The sequence below is a fragment of the Sus scrofa genome, chromosome 15, assembly GCF_054392235.1.
Source record: "Sus scrofa isolate SSC_HxYL_T2T_F1_AM1 chromosome 15, Sscrofa_HxYL_maternal_Yorkshire_Landrace_v2.0, whole genome shotgun sequence".
Taxonomy (NCBI): domain Eukaryota; kingdom Metazoa; phylum Chordata; class Mammalia; order Artiodactyla; family Suidae; genus Sus; species Sus scrofa.
The window spans coordinates 74104277-74116613 of NC_139397.1; the positions used below are offsets into that span (position 1 = coordinate 74104277).

General features: G+C 38.0%; 1 protein-coding gene across 16 annotated transcripts in view; it reads left to right on the forward strand.

Annotated features, from left to right (window-relative positions):
- Positions 1–12337, forward strand: part of IWS1 (interacts with SUPT6H, CTD assembly factor 1) — a 54022-nt gene that overhangs the window by 29289 nt on the left and 12396 nt on the right. For all 16 annotated transcript variants that reach the window (XM_084998564.1, XM_021076428.2, XM_084998563.1 and 13 more), the window contains 5 exons: positions 4017–4114; positions 6182–6332; positions 7593–7675; positions 9598–9727; positions 10720–10837. In XM_084998564.1, the coding sequence (XP_084854690.1) occupies positions 4017–4114; positions 6182–6332; positions 7593–7675; positions 9598–9727; positions 10720–10837 (580 nt within the window). The remainder of the gene's footprint in view (positions 1–4016; positions 4115–6181; positions 6333–7592; positions 7676–9597; positions 9728–10719; positions 10838–12337) is intronic.

Sequence of the window (12337 nt, forward strand, 5' to 3'; positions counted from 1 at the left end):
GTTTGGAGGAACTATTTAGAATAAAGCACTGAGATCTATTAGTGTGGAAAATATAAAAAATAAACATAATTATACATGAGAAGGTTTAACATAATGAATTGGAATCCCGGGGGCAGGGGGAGATATACATACCCACACATAAATACATATATCAGAAGCAGTATATAAAGAAATCATTCAGGAGTTCCCATAGTGGCGCAGCAGAAACGAATCCAACTAGGAACCATGAGGTTGCAGGTTCGATCCCTGACCTCGCTTAGTGGGTTAAGGCTCTGGCGTTACCGTGAACTGTGGTGTAAATTGCAGACATGGCTTGGATCTGGCATTGCTGTGGCTCTGGCGTAGACCAGCAGCTATAGCTCCGATTCAACCCCGAGCCTGGGAACCTCCATATGCCACGGGAGTGGCCCAAGAAATGGCAAAAAGACAAAAAAAAAAAAAAAGTTTCATAAAGCCATAGATTCTAGAAGTTTTGCACATTATAAGCAGAATAAATACAAAGAAATCTACATGTAAATACATCACAGTAAAATTGAACAAAACCAAAGAAAACAGGAAAATCTTAAAAGCAGCCAAAGGGGGAAAAAATTACATTCAGAGAGGCAACCATTTTTTTTAACAGCTAACTTCTCAACAGAAATAATACAATTCAATAACTGCTATCTTATAATTCTTTTATATTCAGCAAAAGTACTTTTTAGCAATGAAGATTCCCTCTTTATTTCATCTTAGCAAAATGCCTGTTGAAGTGAAGGAAGTACTAAAGGCAGAAAGAAAATCTCAGGGGAAAGGTCAGGGATGCAGATAGGAAAAAAGCAACATCCTGTGGACAGGTCGAAATAGGTAGTGACCATGCAAAACAAAGTCATGCTGTGGTTTAAGATGTGTATAAAATTAAAGCATATGACAGCAATAACAAATTGTGAAATGCTTACAGGTCTTTGCAGATACACATAAAAGTATATTAGTAGTCAGTTGGTAAATTACGATGTGCTTTGTAATGTCTAAAAAGACTAATAGTATGTGTGACTTCTGGTAGAAAGGAAAAAAGAAATAATAAAGGCTAATCAATCTAAAAGAAGACAGAATATAAGAAATTTGAAAAAGAAATATAGGAGTTCCTGTTGTGGCTCAGAGGTAATGAACCCAACTAAGTATCTATGAGGATGCATGTTCGATCCCTGGCCCCACTCAGTGGGTTAAGGATCTGTTATTGCTGTGAGCTGCAATGTAAGTCACAGACTTGGCTTGGATCTTGCATTGCCATGGCTGCAGTGTAGCCCATGGCTATGGTATAGACTGGCAGCTGTAGCTTCAATTCCACCCCTAGCCTGGAAACTTCCATATGCTGCAGATGTGGCCCTAAAAAGAAAAAAAAGAAATAAAATAGAGGCACAGTTAGAAAACTGGAAATAGTAAGACAGCAGAGGTAAACTTTGATAATATTAGAAATCACAATGAAATGTAATAAATGCTCCAATTAAAGGACAAGATCAGACTGGATTTGAAAAATCAGCTATCTACTAATTTTAAAGTTCAACTGAAACAGAAGATAAAGAGAAGTTGAAAATGGAAGGATGGAAAAAGATACTCTATTTGAACACTAACCAAAAGAAAACTGGTGAAGCCATATGAATATCAAAGTGATAGACTTTAAAACAAAAAGCAATGTAGAAGATAAAGAGGGTCACTTTATATTGATAAAAGGTGAAATTGTACCTAGTAACATGGATTTAAATATGTTGTCTACAAAACAAAACCTGACACAACTGCAAAGAGAATGGACAAATCTCTAAGTGGAATGTAAAGAATAGAATAACCAGGCTAAAAAACCCACAAAAGATAGAAAAGGGAATAGCTCTTTTTTATATAATCTGGATATAAACCCTTTGAAGATTATAAAAGATAAAAATATCTTCTATTCAGTGGCTTGCCTTTTTACTTTCTTAATGGAGTCTTTGGTGAGCAAAAGTTCCTAATTTTAATGTAAGTCAACTTTACCAGTCTTTTCTTTTATGTGGAAAGTGTTTTGAATTCTAAGAAATTTTTGTCTATCCCCAAGATTATAAAAATATTCTCCTGAGTCATTCTTTAGAAGTTTGATTATTTCATCTGTCACGTTTAGTTATATAGTCCACCTGGAGTGGGTTTTTGTGTGCAGCATGTATGAGAGAGAGTCAAGATTCTCCTGGCCCCATGCCCCATTTCTAATATCCAGTTGACCCAGGTTATCCTTTTCCACTATTCTGTCGTGCCATCTATGTCATAAATCAAGTGTCGCTATATATTTTCTAATCTGTTTTTAATGTATCTTTTCTGTTCCATTGGTCTATGCTTGTACCATTAATGCATAACTCTTGCTATTTGGTTATTTATGTCCTTTAAGGTTGTTATTCTCTTAAGATTGCCTTAAATTTTTTTTGATTCTTTGCATTTCCATATAAATTTTAAATCAAGCTTTTGCAAAAAGTATAGACATTTTCTCTCTCTCTTTTTTTTGGTCTTTTCTAGGGCCACACCAGCGGCATATGGAGTTTCCCAGGCTAGGAGCCTTATAAGAGCTGTAGACACCGGCCTGCGCCACAGCCACAGCAACACAAGATCCAAGCCTCGTCTGCTGCCTATACCCCAGCTTATGGCAACACCAGATCCTTAACCCACTGAGCGAGGCCAGGGATTGAACCTGAAACCTCAGGGTTCCTAGTTGGACTCCTTAACCACTGAGCCACAACAGGAACTCCCTAGATTTTCTGAATGCCATGCATCGCAATTAGAAATTAATAGTAAGATCAACAAACATCTTTGCCACCCAAAAATTTAAAACATACATGTTATGCAGTTTTTGTGTTAAAAAAGAAGTCAGTACTTTGATTACTAAAGCAGAAGAGAATGAAAGTAGATGAATTTAGAGTCTAATTCAAGATGGTAGGAAAAAAAACCTAAAGAAAATAGAAAAAGAATTCATTCAGCAAATATTTGAGAAGTTGTATGCCAGAGATTGTTTGAACATTGCCCTCATGGAGCTTTTCCTCAGTTAAGCAGCATTTTACAAGAATAAGGTATGTCTCTAGTGTGGGAGAGTTGACAGTAACTGGTTATGGGTTCAGTCCAGTGAGAAAAACAGCATACCGGGTGAACCATTGAGAAGGCCTTTCTAAGTATAACATAAAAGACCATTTAAATTACATAAAAATTTTTAAAAATTATACCTGGAAAACATTACCATAAAGAAAATCATACTGTACAAATGTGAGGATAGTGCAATTTCTGTCATGTAGCGAAAGCTAATTTTCCTAATTTTTAAAGAGGTTTTCCATACCAGTAAGACAGAGATTCAACAGAAACATGGACATAGGATAGGATATAGATGGTTATTAAACACGAAAAATGCTCAGTGTTATCCTTTATAAGGGAGGGCAAGGAAAGCAACAGAAATGCTTTTTCTTTTTCACTTCAGATATTGCAAATATCAATGCTGCTATAGTAGTGAGAAGGTGGGGAAGAGGTACATTTATGCTTTGTTGGAAGGAGAGTTAATTGGTATAACCTCTGTGGAAGACAGTTCGGCAATATTTCTCAAAATTTCAAATACACATACCTAAATGTCAGTGGGGAAATGTATAAATTATGGTTGCAGTTATATGGTGAAATCATCCAAAGCCTTAAAAACAAAGATACGTGGTTATCGAATTGGTCTTCAGATTCTGTTGTTAAATGTGGGAAGTGCTGAACTGAGTATATCATACTCAGTGTGTAGAGTATGGTTCCACTTGTATAATAAAAGGGTGTAGTAAACACATGTAGTCTGTAAATGTAGACTACTCTGGAGGGAGACAGGAATACGTTGCTAATGGCTAGAGTGGTAGGAAGCTTTTTGCTATGTATCTTTTGGTATCTACTTAATTTTTGTTCTTTTTGAGTATATTACTTAGAAATGCAAAAAATTAAGAGCAGTTACACAGAATAGAGTCTGTGATGAGGTTGTGATAACTCTGGCTAACTTACCCTGCTTTTAGGGTTTTAACCAAGAAGATTTGGAAGAAGAAAAAAGTGAAACACAGGTAAAAGAAGCAGAAGATTCAGATTCTGATGATAACATAAAGAGAGGGAAACAGTAAGTTTGTTTTATTTTTTTAGAAAAGGACTTTGTTAAAGAGAACTTTAAAAATGAAGATAGAGACTAACGAACTATTTTCTTACTATGGATCCTCAAGTGTAGGAAAGAATCTTCCATTTTTTTTCCTTCCCTTCTGCTTCTCTATATACAGTGCTTTTGAAAATTATTTGCAGTTGCTATTTTTCTTTTTTCTTTTTCTTTTTCTTTTTCTTTTTATTTTTTTTGTCTTTTTGCTATTTCTTTGGGCCGCTCCTGCGGCATATGGAGGTTCCCAGGCTAGGGGTCGAATCGGAGCTGTAGCCACTGGCCTACGCCAGAGCCACAGCAACTTGGGATCCGAGCCGCGTCTGCAACCTACACCACAGCTCACGGCAATGCCGGATCATTAACCCACTGAGCAAGGGCAGGGACCGAACCCGCAACCTCATAGTTCCTAGTTGGATTCGTTAACCACTGCGCCATGACGGGGACTCCACTATTTTTCTTTCATTTGCCCTTTGCTCAGCTTTCTTAGTTTGTGGAGACATATAATGCCAGGCTTTTAACTTATATCCCATCAAGTAAGTTCTTTTGAAAAATAACCTAATAAAAACTTTGTTTTTTTTTTTTTTTTTTCCTCTTTGAGAGAGAGAGAACTCTTCGGGGGTGCCGGGGGAAAAGTTTTAGATACAATACTACTTGGTTATGTTTCATGTTCATTTGTTGAGATGGTTGGAATCAGTGTTCAGAAGAGTATGGTGTCTTGAAAGGTACCATTCATAGAATGATTTTTTTTTTCTTTTTTTTTTTTTTTTTCTTGTCTTTTTAGGGCCACACCCTCGGCATTTGGAGGTTCCTAGGCTAGGGGTCTAATCCAAACTGTTGCTGCCTGCCTATACCAGAGCCACAGCAATGCCAGACTGAGCTGAGTCTGCAACCTACGCCACAGCTCACGGCAAGGCCGGATCCTTAACCCACTAAGCGAGGCCAGGGATCGAACCCTCAACCTCATGATTCCTAGTCGGATTCGTTTCCACAGCGCCACGAAGGGAACTCCCATAGAATGATTTTTAAGTTACTATTTGTTGTAAAGATGATACTTTAAAAAATAGTCCTTAATTAGGACTCCTTAATAGTCCTTTGAATAGTCCTAGTGACATGCAAGAATTAAGCTGAACCAGTTTAGCAACACATTTGGAAATTAAATTATATAAACCATATTGTCTTATTTATACAGTAGTGGCAGGGAGCATGTTAGCTCCCTCGTTAAGTGTAAAAATTCAGGTGAAAATTGTGAAGGCTTTTTTGAGGCTCTTAGTGGGTTTGTAGATTTCCATCTTAATCTCAGTCACATTATGTTTTGAGAGTTTTATTTATCACTAAAAAACAGCATTTTATCTTTTTTTTTTTTTATGCTATAAGACAGAAATATTCAGATTATTGAACGCTACTTTATTCCCCCACAAAAGACAATGCAGCTAAATCTGAACCATAAAGTGGCAGGCAGTATCCCCTGAATGAGAACCTGAAATTTGAAATGTACCCTCTCAGACAAGTATATATGTGAGTGTGAACATAGTGTATAAAAAGTTTAGGACTGTTAGTATTTGATGTGTACCAGTTGAGGTAATACAGAAATTGAGCATAAAATCTATGATCAGCTATTCTTTTAAAAGAAATTTTAAAGGTACTTGTGCTTTAAAAGAAAGTAGCACTTTGTTGAGTTAGAATTAATAAAGTTGGTGGTTCTTGGGAGCTCCTGTCAGGGCGCAGTGGTTAATGAACCTGACTAGGAACCATGAGGTTGCAGGTTTGGTCCCTGGCCTAGCTCACGGGCGTTGCCGTGAGCTGTGGTGTAGGTTGCAGACACGGCTCGGATCCTGCATTGCTGTGGCTCTGGCGTAGGCTGGTGGCTACAGCTCCGATTAGACCCCTAGCCTGGGAACCTCCATGTGCCTCGGGTGTAGCCCTCAAAAGACAAAAAGACAAAAAAAAAAAAAAAAAGTTGGTGGTTCTTGACTGATGAAAGTAAATGTGTATTTAAAGGGGAATTCATATTTCACTTGATTTTGTGTTACTTCTTAGCATGGACTTTCTGTCAGACTTTGAGATGATGTTGCAGCGGAAAAAGAGCATGAGTGGTAAGCGCAGGCGTAACCGAGATGGTGGTACTTTTATTAGTGATGCCGATGACGTTGTGAGCGCCATGATTGTCAAGATGAATGAAGCTGCAGAGGTGAGATAGGTTACTTTTAGCTTCATCTTTCTCCCACGTGATTGGTTATGTGGAGCTTTTTTTTTTTATAATCATTTACTGTTCTAAATTTTAAGCATGGAAATAATTTTAATTTTTTAGTAATGTTTAGGGAAAAAGTGAAAAGATTTAAATATTAAGTAAAATGAGCCTTTTTTGTTCAGTGACTTCACTGGTATTATGGGGGAATGATTTTGTTCTCCGGTTTAGCTAGTTTACCACAAAATGATGTTTCTTCACATACAAAAAATTATAAACTTTATGATGTTATAAACCCATATGTCACTCTTTTACCTCTGATCAAGAAGTTGTATTTACCTCATTGCATTCTAAAATTCTGCCCAAACTGTAAAAATTGGCTAAGTATTATGCTTAAAAACAAGCCCTGCTCTTTCAGAGACAGTTGCTGAAGTATTATGAATCTAACTGAGGTATCTGGGATTTGTTCCAAAATAATTCAAAGGTGAAGGGAAAAGTAGCTAGAGAGATAGCTAAAACAAGGCTGGCCACATGTGTTTGACTGTTGGAATGTACATGACAATGAATCTACCATTTTGTTTTCTGTATTCGTAAAATTTAAAATTCTGTAAGTAAAGTAGGAAAAAAATAATCAGGCAAATAATAAAACTCTTCTTTAATAACTTTCTTTTATAAGCCTTATAGCTAGAAAATTATTCCTGGTGATAAACCAAAGTTTTCCGTGTATAATTTCTACCTTGAATGAACTCTTCAAAAATTTGACAGTTATGCCAATATAGTAAATTAAAATTGTTCTCCTTGATTTGTAGTTTTTGAAACTAGTTTTGTGGGTCTGGGCTGTCTATTCTTTTTTGCTTTTTAGGGCTGCACCTGCAACATACGGAGGTTCCCAGGCTCTAGGGGTCAAATCGGAGCTACAGCTGCCAGCCTACACCACAGCCACAGCAATGCAGAATCTGAGCCGTGTCTGCAACCTGCACCACAGCTCACAGCAACGCCATATCCTTAACCCACTGATCCAGGCCAGTGATCGAACCTGCAACCTCACGGTTCCTAATCGGCTTTGTTTCTGCTCCTCCACGACGGTAACTCTTGGGCTGTTTATTCTTTATGTAATTATTCTTATAGGAAAAATTTCAGTTTCTTAGAGAAATTGCTGCTTTATTTAAAGTTTACAATTAAAGTAGTTTAATAACAGTGGAATTCATTGTTAACAATTGCTTTCTTTTCTTTTTCTTTTTAAATCTCTTTCTTACTGAACAGGAAGACAGACAGTTGAATAATCAAAAAAAGCCAGCACTAAAAAAGTTAACATTATTACCTACTGTGGTCATGCACCTTAAGAAGTAAGTATTCTATTTTCTTTTCTATTTTTTTTTTTTTAAAGTATTCTGTTTTCTTGAAAAAGTGTTTTCCTTTTAATGGACTGATATTCAAACTTATGTACCAGTATTCTAGAGGGTTTAAAGAACGATCACCTCCTGTTGATTCACAGAAAACTGGCAATGAATAGAATTTCCTAAATTTGTTATTTCTTCACAAATTTTTCTTTTTTTTTTTTTTTTTTTTTTTTTTTTTTTTTTTTTTTTGTCTCTTTGCCTTTTCTGGGGCAGCTCCAGCGGCATATGGAGGTTCCCAGGCTAGGGGTCTAATTGGAGCCGTAGCCGCCGGCCTACACCAGAGCCACAGCAACGCATCATCCGAGCACTAATTGTGTTCTTTATAGACTATTTAGAGTCTGATAAAATTGTGTTGGTTTTCCCAATGTGACTGAGAACAAAGCGATTCCTGGAAGTCTACTTGAAGCATGTATTGTACACAACTCATGTGTCAAATGGCAAATGATGTTATTGGTCCTCCTGCAGGTTCTTCATTGATTTGCTCCCATTCCCAAGCAACTTTGAACGTAGCCATAGCCTTTTTTTGATGACTAAAGAAATGCATTATGTTTTTTGTTTTGTTTTGTTTTGTTTTTTTGGTCTTTTTGCCTTTTATAGGGCCGATCCCGTGGCATATGGAGGTTCCCAGTCTGGGGGTCTAATCGTAGCCGTAGCCGCCGGCCTACACCAGAGCCACAGCAACGCCGGATCCTCAGCCCACTGAGCAAGGCCAGGGATCAAACCCGCAACCTCATGGTTCCTAGTCGGGTTCGTTAACCACTGAACTATGACGGGAACTCCAAGAAATGCATTATGACACCAATGAGCCAAACACATGGTCTAGGACTTACTGCTGCCTCTATCCCAACAGACGAAATTATCTGTATCAAATTTCGTATATATAATCCTCATTCCCTGTTAACTTTTTTTGTTTTTTTAAGGCCACACCAGTGGCATATGGAGATTCCCAGGCTAGGGGTCAGATTGGAGCTATAGCTGCTGGCCTACACCACAGCCACAGCAACACCGGATCCTTAACCCACTGAACGAGGCCAGGGATCGAACCTACATCCTCATGGATGCTAGTCAGATTCGTTTCTGCTGAGCCACGAGGGGAACTCCCTGTTAACATAATTGATTCTAGTACATAAAATGGAATTTGAGTAGTATCACTATTTCATTGGGGTTTTTTTCTCCCAGGAGAATGGTATTCTCCCTGGTGTCCTGCAAAGAGTAGCACAATTCTGGGTTTTCTGTTAGTTGAAACAGTATGAGGATCACTATTCTAAACATTTTTTTTAGGTGTAATAATTAAAACTCATTATTCCTATTGTCTGAGTCATATCAGCATTAACCTAACTTGTGTAATTTTGGGGGTATTTTTTGTCTTTTTTTTTTTTGTCTTTTAGGGCCTCGCTGGCGGCATATGGAGGTTCCCAGGCTAGGGATCAAATTGGAGCTACAGCTGCTGGCCTACGCCACAGCCACAGCAACGTGGGATCTTAGCCGCATCTTCGACCTACACCACAGCTCACAGCAACGCCAGATCCTCAACCCACGAGCAAGGCCAGGGATCAAAACCCTGTCCTCATGGATGCCAGTTGGGTTTGTTAACCACTGAGCCATCATGGGAACTCCATGGGGTATTTCTTTGTCTTTAATAAATCATCTTTACCTATCAGGTCTGTTTGTTTCTTGAAAACAGGAACTAAATATCATATTGCTACTGAAACCTATGAATAGCTGCTCAGTAAATAATGATATGAGTAAGTTATTAGAAGTACTTTTAGGAAACACCACCAAATAGCCAAGAAAATCCAAAGGAAGCTACAGTAGAACCAACATTCATAGCCTTGACCTTCCTTTTTTTTTTTTAATTATTATTATAGGCAGGACCTTAAAGAAACATTTATTGACAGTGGTGTGATGTCTGCCATCAAAGAATGGCTCTCTCCTCTACCAGATAGAAGTTTGCCGGCTCTAAAGATTCGAGAAGAGCTCTTGAAGATTCTGCAAGAGGTTAGAGGCAGTTAATCTGACTTGTTTCTTTTCACCAATTTTCTGATGTGGTTTGTGTTATCATAACCTCTGTATTTTACCATATAGTTAGGTATTCTTTCTGCTGTAGCCTATCAGAAGAGATTTATTAAGTATGTTTATTTGGAACATAGCAAATAAAATGAGCATAAATAAAAGTAAGGCCTTTTAAAACTTCATGTAACTATAGTATTGAAGGAAAAAGATGTTGGCATAGCTCTGGTTTATCTGAGTAGTATAGTAGTGGTGGGCCTGTGCTGGGGAGGCACTTGAAGTAGAAGGAGCACCAACTTCAGCATCAGATAAGCATGTATTTGAATCTTGTCTGGGTCACCTTTATGTAGCTGTGACACCCTGGGCAAGCTACTTAACTTCTGAAGGAATTACTGAAGAACCTTCTATGTGCCAGGTGTTTTATATATACATAGGTTCATTTATTCCTCAAAACAAACCTGCGAGGTAGGTATATTTCCATTTTACAGATGAAGAAATTAAGACTCAGAGAAGTTAAATGCCTTGTCCAAGGTCACATGGATAGCCAATGGCTATGCTTGGGTTCAAATTTAGGTATATTTCCATTTTACAGATGAAGAAATTAAGACTCAGAGAAGTTAAATGCCTTGTCCAAGATCACATGGATAGCCAGTGGCTATGCTTGGGTTCAAATTTAGGTCTGTTTGCTTTAGAGGCCTGAAGTGACCCTTGTTTTAAACTGCTAACCCTTGAGAATGCCTGGTTTACACTTGTCACATTGTGAGTTTTACTTCAACTCCATAGTAGTACTGGACTCTCAACTCCTGATGTGAACATGAAGTATCTTTGTGCTCAATGTCTGTGATCCTGAAAATGGAACTTTTTTGGTTATTTATTCTGTTGTGAGTGAACCAGGTCTTCTTGGAGTCCCTCTAGAATAGAATGGCAGGACTCCCAGCTTCTGCATGATTAATATGTATGTGTGTGTTTATGTTCCCCAGCTACCTAGTGTGAGCCAGGAGACCCTGAAGCATAGTGGGATTGGACGAGCAGTGATGTATCTCTATAAACACCCCAAGGAGTCAAGGTCCAACAAGGACATGGCAGGGAAATTAATCAGTATGTACATTTTGCTTTCTGTTTGTTGTGTTTATGTATATAGACAGATGTGTGTATACAAAAGGTAACTTTTATTTTACCAATAATCATTTAAAATGAGTCAGTGAGATGGAATAGAAAATTTTTTTGATAACTTCTTATAGGTACCAAGCTTTTTTCCCCTGTAGTCTTAAAAGATTTCTCAGTATATTTAAGTGTGCTATCCAGTATTAAATATAACAAGTAAAATCATTTATTTTCTAATCGTGGATCAAGAACATGTAGAGAGAGAGGAATTAGAATGTAGGCCCTAGAGTCAGAGATTATTTAGTTCAAATTCACCACCTACCTTACTGCATATTCTTGGGCTAGTGATTTTTTTTTTTTTTTTTTTTTTTCCTTCTATTTTGGGGCCGAACCTGTGGCATATGGAGAGTCCCAGGCTAGAGGTTGAATCAGAGCTATAGCTGCCAGCCTACACCACAGCCACAGCAACTCGGGATCCAAGTCGTGTCTGTGACCTACACCACAGCTCATGGCAACGCCAGATCCTTAACCCACTGAGCAAGGCCAGAAATCGAACCCGTATCCTCATAGATCTTAGGTTCATTAACCACTGAGCCACGGAGGGAACTCCCAGGCTAATGATTTAAAGATCTAAGCCTTGCTTTCCTCCTCTGTAAAAGAGAATTATGTGTTTAGCTTGAATTGTAAAGAGTAAATAAGATGTATATAAAGCATGGTGCCTAGAACATAGTAAGTCCTTAAGAAATGTTAGCCATTGCTGTTATTTTGTTATTTTTATAATGGACTCCAAAGCCTTTTGTGTATTATTATTCAGTGTTACCAGAGAAGCCCAGAGCAGTCTAACTGAAATTCCTCTGGCCATATTGTTTATGACACATCACCTGTCTTCATCATCCTCCTTAACTCTTCCTGTGCTTCCTGTTGGGAAGGAATTTTTAAACTTGAAGACTAGATCAAAAATAGTAACTACTTCTGTATATGAATACAGTAGTTATTTTTCTTTTCTTTTCTTTTTTTTTTTTTTTTTTTTTTGTCTTTTTGCCATTTCTTGGGCCGCTCCTGCGGCATATGAAGGTTCCCAGGCTAGGGGTCTAATCGCAGCTGTAGTCTCCGGCCTACGCCAGAGCCACAGCAACGCAGGATCCGAGCCACGTCTGTGACCTACACCACAGCTCACGGCAACGCCGGAACTTTGACCCACTGAGCAAGGGCAGGGATCGAACCCGCAACCTCATGGTTCCTAGTCGGATTCGTTAACCACTGCGCCACGACGGGAACTCCAGTAGTTATTTTTCTATTGAATTTTTTTAATTATCAAAAGCTTTTAGAGAAATATAAATTTATAAACTATAGAAGTATTACCTCTTTGATCTTATTAATAATCTTTGACTTACTGCCTATTAAATAATGAACTTTTTGATGCTTTAATGCAGTGGTTCTCAACCTTCTTTTTGCCCTAGACAGAGAGAAGCAGACTGTTCCCAATGGTAATAA